Raw genomic sequence first — 15,992 nt, forward strand, 5'->3', positions numbered from 1 at the left:
TCAGGGGTTCTAAATGTGTCTGTGCCATCCAGGCTGAAGCCATGATTGGCGGACACGCCCTGCCATGGTGGCTTGTAGCGGCGGCGGGCTGTGATGGATATGAGGTGGATCGGAAGGGGAGGCGGTTTAGCCGTGACATCGTCGCTCGCGAGCGTCATCGTCGCCCGCGGCCGCGGATGCCGTTGTTGATCGGCACTGTGGAGGTGGATCAGGCGGGGAGGTGGTTTGACTGCAAGCGGGTTGGCCGTGATTCGCATATCATCTAAATATGGCTTGAAACGATAAGGTTATATTGCCTTGGTCACTTCACTCGGTTGTGAAATGTTCTCTTCGAAAATAGCTTCTGTGTCAGAAGGGGCGTGTTTGTCTCCCATAGTAGGGGCCTCGCCGTGTTTTCAAGCAAATATGGTGATTACGTGAGTGTCGAATGAGACTTCCGCAATTTTGCGCATGGTTGACATGCTCGCCCCTCATATTTATTTTTTCATGTAGACATTGAAGTGAATAATGTTATGTATTTTTTCATTACAATATCTATTTTATAATGTTTATAGCCATGACACTTGACCTTTCAGCACATATTCAAAATGGCGATATGGAAGGTGTGCAAACACCTCACTCCTGAGAGCGGCCTATGATTTGTCCCAAATGTGGCAGTAACCTCTCTTTGATTTCAAGTTGAAGAGGATTGTCACAGGTTGGAATATAGTCTGGATCACTGATGACATCATCATAATTAGAAATGTCATCATCATGGTGCGCATGCAAGTAGACACTGCACAACAGAAATACTAGTCAATTGATATGATTACTAATTTTGCATACTTTCTCGCTGCTATATGACAACACAGTTAAAAGTATGGTATTTAAATCATAATGTGGAAAATGAGACAAAAGCTCTTGTTGAAATATTGTTTTAAAAGAGTGAGCGCAAAACCTTTAAGGTGTAACAGACAGATTCTGGAGCCTTTCCACTCTTTGGAAAATGCTAGCATTATGGATTTAAAAATTTTGCTGACCAAAAAGTAAGTAAGAATATAATATTTATAGCCTCATCGACATCATAGTAAACCTTATCACTTACCAGTAGTGGATAAGCCCTGAATCATAGAAATAACTGTGGCTCCGACAGGTTTTCTTTCTTCTTGAAAAAGTTGCCGTTTTGAAACGGTTCTATAATTGCCCAAGTCACATTGTTGTTTGACTTGGGCAAATTCGAATGCCCTCAATCTTGCTCTTGGCATCGGACGTTATAAGGGCAAAATCGCATGATCTGTTAAAGTGAGGATGTGGGTAATTGTTTTTGTTACCAGAGAATCATGAGGAGACGATTTAGGCAAAAAAAAAAGATTGAGGCCATTATTTTAGCAAGGTGACGCGTTGCTTGTTGGAATTAAAGCAGCATAGTAGTAGAAGTGGCACAAAAACTAGGGCATGAGGATTACGATTATGATTTCATGGTTGAATATGTAAAGCTGAGAACATGGCACAGTTGGGGGTCAAATTTGGAAATGAAAAAAGAATGCTAGGAGAATTTCTCAGGTTTAAATAAAATCCCATGTTCTTTTGACATTTCAGCAGGGAGCATAGAAAGAATAACATCATGAAATGCCAGCCATTGTGTTAACTCAAACAAAATCAGGGACAAACAATAGAGGGCTAAATACTCCACCTTCCCACGGAAGCGCAACTCTGATCCGTTATTATTGTACAGTACACTCTGTCGTGTACATTATGGGTTTGCCACATTTGGCTCAAGTGAAGTTTTTTTTCTATACCCTGGGCATATTTTGTCCATATGATACTTTTCACTGATTGATGATTCCAAATCCTTGGTCTCTCAAGTATGTACTGTTCATCCAAGCATTTTCTCATACCAACTGTATACCATGTATGTTATTCAAGGATTTTCACACAGCAATTTTTACGACAATCTTTGTTGGAAATGGGAGTTAATTCCATCATGTTATGTCTTTGTATATTTTATAAGTATTATAGTTGTTTAAATCTATATCTAATTCTATATTTTCTCTGTATAGCACCCTTAATTATTTTCATCTGGTGAGACAGAAACGACTTTGAGAACAACAGACCCCTTGTTTGTTGTTGTTACATTCTCGTAAAATCCCCCCCGCCCCCTCCCCTTTTTTTATCATCAGGCAACCAGAGGCGTTGGCTTTACTAATTAGATCAGCTATGTCTTGCTCGCAATTTTAGAGGAAAAGGGGTTCAGCAGTTCCCGTTGAACATTTCTCCATTTCAAGAAACTAAACAAATTTGTGGCTGAAGCAAAAGTTCATATAATGTATTACATTATAATTATTGAAAACCCACCAGTCTACCCAGCTGTATAGTTTTGAAACTGTATTTATTTTATTAAGCTATTTGAATAACTAAAGAAAGCACAGGACTTTTTTTTTCCATCAAATAATGACTTTAGTTGAAAGTTCGCTAAAATCGATTTATTCAGTAGTATGCAATTTTTCTCATTTAATACTGTCCACAGTTTACATTCTAATTCTTTACATTCGAAATACACAAAAGATAAAGAATTGCAGCTCTCATAAAACAGGCCATACGTTGAAGTGGGGTTTAATATAAACCTGCCAACTTTCTGTCTTTTAGTATTTCAGCCCCCACTACTGATAAGGACTGGAGAAAAAAATCAGTAGATACAAATCTAGTGACTATTTCATCTTATATTAGAGTTCTTGAGACTCTAAGAACTCCAAAACAGGAGATTTTAACACTGCTCTGTCCAGACAGCAAATTAATTGTGCCCGCCATCACCAAGTTGCCGAAATGCTTTTTGTACTGATGTGTTGCACATCGCCAAACAGAGATAATTCCATAATTCAGTCTTTTAGGGACTCGGGCTTGAATCAATACATCAAAATTTCCCGACTCCACCTCTGTTTAAGTTTGCATGTTCTCCTCGTGCCTGTGTGAGTTTTCTCCGGGCACTCCAGTTACCTTCCACATCCCAAAAACATTCATAGTAGATTAATTGAAGACTTTGAATTCCCCCACAAGGTGTGATTGTGAGTGCGACTGCTGTCTGTCTCTATGTGCCCTGCGATTGGCTGGCCACCAGTTCAAGGTGTACTCCGCCTTATGCCTGAAGATAGCTGGGATTGGCTCAAACACTCCTTAGACCCTTGTGAGGATAAGTGGCTCAGAAAATGGATGGAAAAATGTAGTTTCCTTCTGATGCCTGTTTTCTTTTGGGTATGAATTAACTGTACTCCCTGTTAGAGAGTTATGGAGGAGCAAATGCTCTAATTGCTGGTGCTCTACTTCCGCACAGCAAAATGAGGCATTGGGTATGTTGTCATTCCACTCTCACGCTAACTTCATACCGAGGCTCTCGTCAACTGAACACAAAAATACAGAAAGGAAGCTAATTGGCCATTATGTCAGAGGTCTTTGTCTAAGCTCTCAGCACTTGAGATAAGAAAGGCTAAGTGCCGCTTGTATAAACATGGATGCTTATCATTCGCTCGGATGCTGTGAATCCGTTTTATGGATGCGCTCACTCCAGGCGTACGATTGTAAAATGTATTATTATCAAAGACTTGCCTCTGAATGAAGTGAAAGACGGATATCAATGACTTTGGGCTAAAATTGTCACGGTGGGGTTACTGTACTGTCTCCTTTTGGCATCGTAATGGCGATAGCAGGTCAGGAATGACAGAATGTGGAGGATTTACCACAGAACATACGGTGTACTCTACATCTTCATGACGAACGTTGTACAGAATCTTCCAGAAACGGTAAACAACAAATGCCGAGTGGGCTGTCATGTCCTGTATCTCTCGCTTTCAGGTCATGGTGAAATTTTTTGAACACATTTAGCAACACAGATGCTGGTGTCTGATCCCCGTGATCCCGCTTTAGTTTTGCTATTTCTTTCTTCCTGTTTTTTTTTTTTTTTGTAAACACTTTATTTTCATCCGGCAGTTCTTCCTCTCTGGATGTTGGTATAGACCTTTTGATGACAAGGGGAAAGTGCATTCTGAGGATTTGATTCATATCAGAAAATAGTGAAACTTTAACTGCAAAATAAATAAAAAAATAAAACCACAAATGTCATTACTAAGTATTCAGGGCACTATATATTATAAGACTGCAATCTCCACACAGCGTTCACGATTCAAATTGTGCTGCTAATTCAGTATCAAGCTATTTTTTTCTGGAAATGATCATCAGCTATTTGTTGGAAAACTCGCCTGTTTATGTTTATGGTACTCATTCTGAATCGCTAACCTGTCGCATTTTTCAGAATTTTAACAAATTGGGGTGATTGCAATTACGCACCTTTTTTCATTAATCGCGGCATGGCTCAATCAGTACTGTATTCTCCATGATTACTGCTAAATTACTGTTCCTACTACGAATGTATTACATTTAATAGACTTGGAAATGGTAGTTTTGTTTTTCCTCTTGTTGAGTTTGGTTCAGCCTTGTTATTTTGACAACATAAATGTACATTGTAAAGGAACACAACTGCCGCTTTTCACAAATTACAACTTTCCTAAAACATAAAAAAACCTCAAGTATTATGACCATAGGCTGTTATTACAACTTCTCATACTTTGGTGTAGTTCTGGTTCATGAATATCCCTCCATCCATTTTCTAAAGTCATTGGTCGCCAGCCAATTGCTGTGGTTAATAAATGAATAAACTAAATTGCCTTTGTTTTTCTTTTTAAATGGTGCTCATTTGTAGTATTACAAACAGGCACTGGAAGATAATATATCTTCTAATTAACACTCTTACACCACCAAATTCCCAAGGTAATCTTCTTCTTGATGCATTCTCATTCTTATTTGTTCCTGTTCTCATAATCCACTAATGTGAGAAGGAGGGTGCTTAAGTAGAGACCGCTTAAATGGAAGCTTGAACATATTCCTGCACAAGAGTTTAAATGAGTAAATAATAAATAAACAAATTTGTCTTACATCACCCAAGGTCCCAACTTCGAAGTGTACCTCAGCGCTATGGAGTAAAGCGACAATGTGAAATGCATATTGCAATCTATTCTGAACTCCAAACAATTTTCCCATAGGAAATAATGTTCAGTGCATTCATTTGTTACATGCTCAAACTGTCACCATCATAAAACCTTCTTAGCTGTACAGGCAAGGTTTTATGTGACATTCAACATTTCTAACCGTTACACATGCGTAGAGACATTAATCATTTAATGCAACTCAAATTATAACATCTCATCTTTTCAACATCCCCGACAGGCGTTTTGGGTTGTAACACTTTGGAGGTTCCACTCCAATCTTTTTATCAGTGTCCACCATTTTAATATGACTGAGAAACAAATCATTCAAGATTAATGAATTGAAGTCTGCAGTATATTCAGTGATGCGTCTTTCTCTTGGAAATTAGTGGAGGCACTTTGTGATCACTTTTACGATGACTGTAGCAGTCTATATGACAATTTTTCATCTTAACGACAATCTATCACAAAACTGCTAAATATGACAACCTAAGGATGTTGTTGTTGTTGTTTTTATCATTTAATGCAGCTGTTAAATGTCCTCCATCCACCTTATTGAAGTATTATCGGCCCCTCCGTTGCTCATCGTCACTGTGTAAAGGCCTCTTTATATTAGCACGGTCAACGATGCCCGCATTGCATCACATGACCTACGCATTGCCCCCGCGCAGCACCTCTACATAACTTGTTGTGCACACGTGAAGAAAACCTGTTTTTACGTGTTCACCACATTGCTGGTTGCTGTTGGCTCTTACATTTTTTTTAAGCAACTTTTTCTTTTAAATTTTATGTGTCTTGTTTTGTTTTGATTTAGCCAAAGTGTATAATTTTTGTCCTATCTGTTTCGCTCCTTATCTCACTTGTAGGAATCCCCGCAGGACAGTGCCATCACTCGAGACATTAACAGGACGTTCCCAGCTCATGACTACTTCAAAGACACTGGAGGAGATGGGCAAGATTCCTTGTATAAGATCTGTAAGGTATTTGCACACTTGCTCAGACTTAGAGGTTTGAATACACGCGTGCACCGTCAACATTAGGGCAGTTTGCAGAAAGTTGGATCAGCAAAGTGCAAGAAAAAAAACAGAAATCCTTCATTGCCCAAAAAGTAAATTAAATGGCAGCAGTTGCAGGTGTGCCAGGCTATCCATTTTCTTTCCCTAGTTTTTTCTCTTCTTCACCCCAGTGTATGTTTCTGAGGCATTTCTTTGGGATATGAAAAGCAGATATTCTTCTTTTCCTTTCGGCTTGTCCCGTTAGGGGTTGCCACAGCGTGTCATCTTTTGCCATCTTAGCCTATCTCCTGCATCTTCCTCTCTAACCCCAACTGCCCTCATGTCTTCCCTCACCACATCCATAAACCTTCTCTTTGGTCTTCCTCTCGCTCTTTTGCCTGGGAGCTCCATCCTCAGCATCCTTCTACCAATATACTCACTCTCACGCCTCTGAACATGTCCAAACCATCGAAGTCTGCTCTCTCGAATCTTGTCTCCAAAACATCCAGCTTTGGCTGTCCCTCTAATGAGCTCATTTCTAATCCTATCCAACCTGGTCACTCCAAGCGAGAACCTCAACATCTTCATTTCTGCCACCTCCAGTTCAGCTTCCTGTTGTTTCTTCAGTGCCACTGTCTCTAATCCGTACATCATGGCCGGCCTCACCACTGTTTTGTAAACTTTGCCCTTCATCCTAGCAGACACTCTTCTGTCACTTAACACACCAGACACCTTTCGCCAGCTGTTCCAACCTGCTTGGACCCGTTTCTTCACTTCCTGACCACACTCTCCATTGCTCTGTATTGTTGACCCCAAGTATTTGAAGTCGTCGACCCTCGCTATCTCTTCTCCCTGTAGCCTCACTCTTCCCCCTCCACTTTTCTCATTCACGCACATATATTCTGTTTTACTTCGGCTAATCTTCATTCCTCTCCTTTCCAGTGCATGTCTCCATCTTTCCAATTGTTCCTCTGCATGCTCCCTGCTTTCACTGCATATGACAATATCATCTGCGAACATCATGGTCCAAGGGGATTCCAGTCTAACCTCATCTGTCAGCCTATCCATTACCACTGCAAACAGGAAGGGGCTCAGAGCTGATCCCTGATGCAGTCCCACCTCCACCTTAAATTCCTCTGTCACACCTAAGGCACACCTCACCATTGTTCTGCTGCCATCATACATGTCCTGTACTATTTTAACATACTTCTCTGCCACACCAGACTTACGCATGCAGTACCACAGTTCCTCTCTTGGTACTCTGTCATAGGCTTTCTCTAGATCCACAAAGACGCAATGTAGCTCCTTCTGACCTTCTCTGTACTTTTCCACGAGCATCCTCAAGGCAAATAATGCATCTGTGGTACTCTTTCTAGGCATGAAACCATACTGTTGCTCGCAGATACTTACTTCTGTCCTGAGTCTAGCCTCCACTACTCTTTCCCATAACTTCATTGTGTGGCTCATCAACTTTATTCCTCTATAGTTCCCACAGCTCTGAACATCCCCTTTGTTCTTAAAAATGGGAACTAGAAAACTTTTCCTCCATTCTTCAGGCATCTTTTCGCCCGCTAGTATTCTGTTGAATAAGTTGGTCAAAAACTCCACAGCCATCTCTCCAAATTGCTTCCATACCTCTACCGGTATGTCATCAGGACCAACTGCCTTTCCAGTTTTCATCCTTTGTAGTGCCTTTCTGACTTCCCCCTTAGTAATCATTTCCACTTCCTGGTCCTTCACTCTTGCCTCTTCAACTCTTCCTTCTCTCTCATTTTCTTCATTCATCAACTTCTCAAAGTATTCTTTCCATCTATTTAGTACACTACCGGCACCAGTCAACACATTTCCATCTCTATCCTTAATCACCCTGACCTGCTGCACATCCTTCCCATCTCTATCCCTCTGTCTGGCCAACCTGTAGAGATCCTTTTCTCCTTCTTTCGTGTCCAACCTGGTGTACATGTCTTCATATGCCTCTTGTTTAGCCTTTGCCACCTCTACCTTTGCCCTACGTCGCATCTCGATGTACTCCTTTCGCCTCTCCTCACTCCTCTCAGTATCCCACTTCTTCTTCGCTAATCTCTTTCCTTGTATGACTCCCTGTATTTTGGGGTTCCACCACCAAGTCTCCTTCTCCCCTTTCCTACCAGATGACACACCAAGTACTCTCCTGCCTGTCTCTCTGATCACCTTGGCTGTCGTCGTCCAGTCTTCCGGGAGCTTCGGTTGTCCATCGAGAGCCTGTCTCACCTCTTTCCGGAAGGCTGCACAACATTCTTCCTTTTTCAGCTTCCACCACATGGTTCTCTGCTCTACCTTTGTCTTCTTAATCTTCCTACCCACCACCAGAATCATCCTACATACTACCATCCTATGCTGTCGAGCTACACTCTCCCCTACCACTACTTTACAGTCAGTAACCTCCTTCAGATTACATCGTCTGCACAAAATATAATCTACCTGCGTGGTTCTACCTCCGCTCTTGTGGGTCACTATATGTTCCTCCCTCTTCTGGAAATAAGTGTTCACTACAGCCATCTCCATCCTTTTTGCAAAGTCCACCACCATCTGCCCTTCAAAGTTCCTTTCCTGGATGCCGTACTTACCCATCACTTCTTCATCGCCCCTGTTTCCTTTACCAATATGTCCATAACAATCTGCACCAATCACAACTCTCTCGCTGTCTGGGATGCTCAGAACTACTTCATCTAGTTCCTTCCAGAATTTCTCTTTCAACTCTAGGTCATATCCTACCTGTGGTGCATAGCCGCTAACCACATTATACATAACACCCTCAATTTCAAATTTTAGTCTCATCACTCGATCTGATACTCTTTTCACCTCCAAGACATTCTTAGCCAGCTCTTCCTTTAAAATAACCCCTACTCCATTTCTCTTCCCATCTACTCCGTGGTAGAATAATTTAAACCCTGCTCCCAAACTTCTAGCCTTACTACCTTTCCACCTGCTCTCTTGGATGCACAGAATATCAACCTTTCTCCTAATCATCATGTCAACCAACTCCTGTGCTTTTCCTGTCATAGTCCCAACATTCAAAGTCCCTACACTCAGTTGTAGGCTCTGTGCATTCCTCTTTTTCTTCTGACGCTGGATCCGGTTTCCTCCTCTTCTTTGTCTTCGACCCACAGTAGCTGAATTTCCACCGACGCCCTGCAGGTTAGCAGTGCCGGGGGCGGGCGTTGTTAACCCGGGCCACGACCGATCCGGTATGGGATTCTTTAGATGAACGCTCATATTTGTTTGGCACAGTTTTTACGCCGGATGCCCTTCCTGACGCAACCCTCTGCATTTATCCGGGCTTGGGACCGGCCTACAGATTGCACTGGTTTGTGCCCCCATAGGGCTGCATTATATGAAAAGCAGATATACCTCACTTTAAAATGTTTTTTTTAGTTATTGTTATTATGGCACCAAGATGTCTTCTTACACCAAAGCTTCCTGCTGTTCCCAAATGATGCTGTCGGCCTCTTGGCAGCCTTCCTGACCATTTTTATTTTATTTGTCCTTTAATCAATTATATATTGGCAGTTCATTTCTAAATACCCTTTTTCTCCACACAAGTTATGATATATTTAATAAACCCCTTTTTGTTCTATCGGAGGTTATTTCAGCTTATAGGTAATTCCATAAGTTTGAATCAACAACAAACACTCCACAAGATGAATATGAGGATTTTGTCTGAGTCTCACTTCAATATGGGTGAACCAGCAAAAAATTGTCACTCACAGTGGAACTTCCAAGGTGGAATGCCCCACCAAAGTGGAACATTTTGTGGTTCTGCGATAATCTTGGGGAAAAATATGCCTCAGTGAGCATCATAAGAGTTAATACCACAAATATCCATAAAACCTATTGCAACATTTTAAAAGAAACAAACATCTGGCTTCTCATGCTACCAAGGAGATGTTAAATTTACATGCGCTTTTACCATATGTGCGTAACATAACACTAATTCAAGCAGTGGGTTTAAATGCTATTCAATGAAAGTATTTTTCTGCAAATACTTACTGTAAATGTTCTCTCAGTAATTACGTATCCGTCAAGCAGAGTCATCACATGACTTTGACTCGAGTCAGACTGGAATAATGAATTTAATTGCTTGACATTGTCTTAAAAGACTCGGAACTTGACTTGGACTTGAACAGTAGTGACTTGAACCCACAGACTTGAGAAGAATGTACATTGACCAAAGGATAGAAAAAATACTTCAGTTTTCTCTATGAACAGTTGGACATGCAACATACTTATTTACTATAGGAAAATACGTTAAAAAAATGCTGACGATCTGAATGATGTTAGAGCCATTTGTTCTGCGTCATTTTTCTACTATTTGGAACCTCGGCTTTCGAACGACTCAGACGTTGCACGAATTGGACTTTGACTCAAAAAATCAGCATAATAAATTCCTCGGCGTTCGACACAATTCTCGGAGTCCGAAGACCTGAGACAAGCCACTGGCCATTTAGAGTCAATCAGTCGTAGTGTGAGCACGCACATTTGCAATTGCTTTTCAAGATTGGAAAAAAAAAAAAAAAAGTTTCCAGTACTGTACTGTTTTTGCCATGGGCCCAAAGAAACAGCGGTGCTACCAGCAGCAAAGGAAAACCACAGTGGATTTAAGGAAGAATATAATTGCTAGGTATGAAAATTGGGTGCATGTTTGTTACGGCTCTTGCTAACTAGTATCGTCTGGCTAAGTTGACTTTTTTGACTATGCTCAAGTATAAAAATGAAAAAAAGGCAGCTATTTCCAAAGGAGTGACTAGCATTACAAAGCAAAGGCCACGGATAATAGAAGAAATGAAGAAGCTGCTGGAGAATTACCCAGTCAAATCATAAAGGGTGACTTTGGCGTCACACTACAAATAAATAAATAAATGGGAAGTTACTATTCAAAGGTTGGGAACGCATTAAACTCCTTTACATTATTTCCTATGGAAAAAATGTTTCAGATGTTGAACAAATAAGACTTTGAACACTTCACAAGAATGAATTATGTTTGAACTCTGAGGTTTCACTATATTTAATTCTTATCTTTTCACTTGACTCAACGTATATCTGATCGGCTTGGTCGGTAACGGATTGCTTAACATTTTCTGCTGATCGGCTGTGCCATAATTCTCTGATCTGATCAATGACGTCATTCATTGATTGGCTCCAAAAATACATTTATTCCACATCACTGTCATTTGGTGATCCAAAAGCTATTTTTTTTTTTGCCTTGTCACATCTACCGTAATGTAGTACTCTTAACTATCTGACTGCCAATAAAATTTTCATTTTAATCTTCCATAAATCAGTTTTCTGTACCGCTTATCCTCACGAGGTCACGGGAGTGCTGGAGCGTATCCCAGCTATCTTCGAGTGAGAGCCTGGGTACACCCTGAACTGGTCGCCAGCCAATCCCAGGGCACAAACATTTGAGTGCACCCACCATTTTACACCTACGGGCAATTTAGAGTGCAATGGACTAAGCCTCCTCTTGCTGATTGGTTTGCAAGGTGCAAAAATTTTGATCATCCCTTTAGTTTTCTTACACAGGGTCATTGTACTTATTTATTTTGATAAATAAATATGTATCCTAAAATATATTAGATATTTAAATGCAGTACATAATATATGCAGTCTCTGATGGTGGTACACACAATGCCTGACTTTGGTGCAGGTAGCGTGGGATCAATTCCCGTTCTGTGATGGTGTCATATGCCCTACGATTTACAGGCGACCAGTTAAGGGTGTAGTCCACCTTTCGCCCGAAGTTAGCTGGAATAGGCTCCAGCACTCCTGCAACCCTTGTGAGGATAAGTGACTTAGAAAACATAATGGGATATATAGATAATTAAATTGTGTATATATAGTAAAATATAGTTTGCTTTTGTTGGTAAAATGATTCAAACGGACTCAACTCAAAAGTGTAGGACTTGAGACTTACTTGTGACTCTCAAAGCAATAACTTGTTACCACCTCTGCTGTCAAGCTTCCTCAAGGGGTTGGTAGTTTTACTTTATTGTAATTATATTAATCATAGGTTACCTTAATTCAGAACACTATATTATATATGCTGTTTTTTTTTTTTTTGCTACTGTGCGATTGACTGGCAACCAGTTCAGGGTGTAACCTGCCTCCTGCCCGAAGATACCTACGATATGCTCCAGCGCTCCTGCAACCTTTGTAAGCATAAGTGGTTCAGATAATGGATGGCTATATGTTGTCAATATGATATATAAAGAGATAATCTTTAATTGAAGTTTTAAATTGAGCCAGGAAAAAATGTATGCACGTTTATTTTGAATTTCGAAGTGAACCATTGTAACTTTGGAAGTTTCATTATTCAGTCATGGGAATGGTGGTTTAAAATAATGTTAATGGAAAATGTTCCCTGTGTACAGTAATTAAATATATTTTTGTTTTGTTTCCCCATGGGGAATTGTTGCGGATGCACATGCTTTAATGTCCTCATGAGACGAAACAATGACGATCTGTGTCTTCAATACTACCCCATTGAAGGATAGAATGAGATCGCATTTCCTCGGAATACAACATAACGATTGTTAATAACTTAATATTTTAATATCTGACCGGTTCACTGTTTAGAAGTTGATCGACGCCCATACTGTATCAAATTGAATCAAATCTAAAGCCCACACTCCACTTTTCCATCAAACAAGCATTCCTTGCACGTGCATAATGTTGAGACGCGCATGGCTGTGGTTGCTGTGCTCCGATTTTTCATTTCATTAATTATTTATGTATAACTGGAGTGAGAGCATTCAGCTCCATGCAGTTAAGCACCTCCTCAGGTGTGTTTAAATAATTCAGCCAAGCCCACCTCCCCCTCCTTTGCTCTGCTGCGCTTTGTCCGTACGATTTGACTCATTACTCGTGTTTGTAGCTCAGTAAGCTACCTGAGCCATTTTGGCCAAACTCTGTCCTGTTTTGTTCCCCTCCCCTCGGATATACACCATCGCATCTCCACCATAAACATTCCCTAGTTCCTTTTCTCCCAACATCATACTGACACGTGTTTGGTCGCTGAATTTCTAAATAGGGAACTCTGTCTGCTTGGGATTTACAAGTATTTAAACAAGCTTTATCTGAGTGAAATGATGTACACAGTGGCTTTTTTTTTTCTCTCACGTGTCCCGCCCCCCACCGTTTTATTTACTAACGTGGTATGGAGCTACAAATTTGATCTTTCCACAAGTTTGACCTTGTTTTGAGACATTGTACTCAAAATTACAGCGCAATCTCTGTGACCAACGGGTATTGTACAGTTAGGAATTAGGAAGACAAATTTGGCATAAAAGTCACACGGACTTCATTTAAACTACATCAATCAAATGGTTTTGTTTGGTATTATTACCTATTTGGGACTTTTTCTGGGTCATTTTTCTAGGGACATGAGGTTGTTATCAAAGTTAAGATTAAACTTCAATTGGCTTGGTGTTTCACAGCTGTTCGCTCGAGTCAAATGAGTGTTAAAATAAAAATTAACGCCCTTGTTAACGCGCCCCAATCAAAAGTAGATCTTAAGTTACAATTTCATGGACATGATTTAGTTCAGTGAATGGAGTGCACTTCTATAGGATTTCATCTAGAGACCATACCGTTCCCCAAAGAGCTTTACAAAGCTTCACATTCACACGTCATGTCCTGCCACACAAAGTGCTTCTGGGAGCAAATTACGATTCACCGTCTTGCCCAAGGATTCTTCAGTAACGGACATGTTTGGCCGGGATTCAAACCATTAACCCTTTGGTTACTGGACGACATACTGTACTTACCTCATGAACCTCGTATTATGTATAGCTTCAATACAGCGACTATGACATGATTTTGTTCTTGGCGATTTAGATGATTCTAGTTTCATACAAGATTGACGGAAAACCTACATACATGAATTCAGAACATTCACTTAAAACATTTTTTGTTTGAACGCGTTGTTGAACAACAACGCTTCCTTTTGGCTCCACGCAAATGCACACTGATACAATCAAATCTGGTGTTGTCAGTGCACTTGGGGACTACGCACCACTATATTTATTTATTTTTTTACTCTGCATTTGAATTTACTGGCAAGCATATTTAATGACCTGCAGTTTGTCTCTTCCCTCCAGGCATACTCTGTGTATGATGAGGAGATTGGCTACTGCCAGGGACAATCCTTCTTGGCTGCTGTGCTACTGTTGCACGTGAGTTTCGTATCATTCCGACAGAAACACATTTTTGATCAAACTATCTGAAGTACCGAGGGGTTCTGTTCTTGTTTGTTTGACATGCTGGACATTATCTTATCAATAAAGTTCCAGTATTTTTTTTAAAGGTATTTGGTCATCTAGTCCAACAACTTCTAGTATGGAGAACAGCTGCTAAGTGTTTTCCTTTGAGATCACTCATTTTGACATTCTGTGAGTTTCTGATATCGACTCCCATGTTTCAGTGCCACATAATAATACCTTCTAGCAAAATTTACTTGAGGGTTCTGTGCAGTCCATTTGTTTTATTGTAAACCATGCAAACATTTGTCATAAGCAAAATCAATGACCTCACAGCTGACACATCAGATCTCAATCTTTCATTCAGATTCAGATTTTATCGTTTTTACTGTCGTTACTGTCAATGAATGACATCTTTTGCTTAATTTTGAGTGGGGACAGCTGTTTAAATCAATAGCGTGACCCATTTTCAGTATCCTGTGTTCAAGCATGTTAGCTTGACCCCCAGCATTAGCGTTATTAAATATATACATGTATTTTGGGATTCAAGCAAACTAATGCAAACTTGTGTAAAAGTTAGTTTTCTGTTATATGCATTAGTGTGACCTGCTGCAAGTCTAATCAATAAAAAAGGGTAATCTAAAAATGAAGACAGTGAGATTTTCCTTGTATAATTTAGAGTGAATATAGAAATTTAACAAAATAGACCATGACAAATGATTTATCTTATCCATAACCAATCCTGAGAATCGGGGTTCAAATCCCAACCTTGCCTCCGTCGCGTTTGCATGTCCAGCGGGTACTCAGGTTTCCTCCCAGATCCCAAAACATGCGTGGTAAGTTGATTTGAAAACTAAATTGCCTGTCTATGTGAATGTAAATGATTTATATGTGACCTGCGATTGGCTGGCAACCAGTTCAGGGTGTACCCCGCCTCTCACCTGCAAATAACTAGGATAAGATGGCTATAAACTTTTTAATTAAATTGAAAACTATTGGGAAAAATAAGAAATGCAATTAGCTTGTTCTTTTAATGACAGCATTAGGCTTTTTGAGAACCGGAGTCTATCAGGATTGCCTTCTTGGCCTTGAAGAATTTTTTTGGCCACTTATCCCTGCAAATATCCCTAAAGGAGCATCAACAGTGTAATAGCTTTGGGGTGATTCCACTTGTGCAGTCATCTTATTGTTTGGTTTTATTTGTTCACTCCCTAACAGTTTTTGTTTTTCCAATGAATTTTGTATAATTGATATTATCACACGGTTAATGTTTTAAATGTTATATTAAAAATGTAGAATTAGCACATAGCTTGTTTTACACTTTTGACTGTGGGAGACTGGGATGCACGTCATGGAAACAGTGAGTCCCAATTTAGGATCAATGAGTCCCTGCAACTCATCAAGTAATACAAATATAGTAATCCTCCACTATATCACGGTTCTTGCTTCATGGTGCCAGTATATTGCACATTTTTAATCCAGACTCTGTGGCATGTGCATAGACTTGCACGTCAGCTGCTTTAATAAAAGCAGTTCCCAATTTATTTTATCTGATTTATTTATTTTTTTTGTGAGGGGTTCATTCCTCAGGTCATGTTCCATGCAATTAGTTGGGGTTTAGTCAACAGTGTTTCAAATGTTGAGAATAGTAATACAGTGATTAAAAAAAAATAGACAACCAGAATAAATAGCTGTCTTGGCCAACATTGCTCCCTAGAGGTAAAACTATATCACTGCATTAGTGCAAA

At 40.1% G+C, this 15,992-nt stretch overlaps 1 protein-coding gene across 3 annotated transcripts in view; it reads left to right on the forward strand.

Annotated features, from left to right (window-relative positions):
* The window catches only part of LOC133490970 (rab GTPase-activating protein 1), a 78,366-nt gene that overhangs the window by 45,832 nt on the left and 16,542 nt on the right, over positions 1–15,992 (forward strand). For all 3 annotated transcript variants that reach the window (XM_061801726.1, XM_061801727.1, XM_061801728.1), the window contains 2 exons: positions 5,879–5,992; positions 14,146–14,220. In XM_061801726.1, coding sequence (XP_061657710.1) covers positions 5,879–5,992; positions 14,146–14,220 — 189 coding nt within the window. The remainder of the gene's footprint in view (positions 1–5,878; positions 5,993–14,145; positions 14,221–15,992) is intronic.

Source organism: Syngnathoides biaculeatus, chromosome 17, assembly GCF_019802595.1.
Source record: "Syngnathoides biaculeatus isolate LvHL_M chromosome 17, ASM1980259v1, whole genome shotgun sequence".
Classification (NCBI taxonomy): domain Eukaryota; kingdom Metazoa; phylum Chordata; class Actinopteri; order Syngnathiformes; family Syngnathidae; genus Syngnathoides; species Syngnathoides biaculeatus.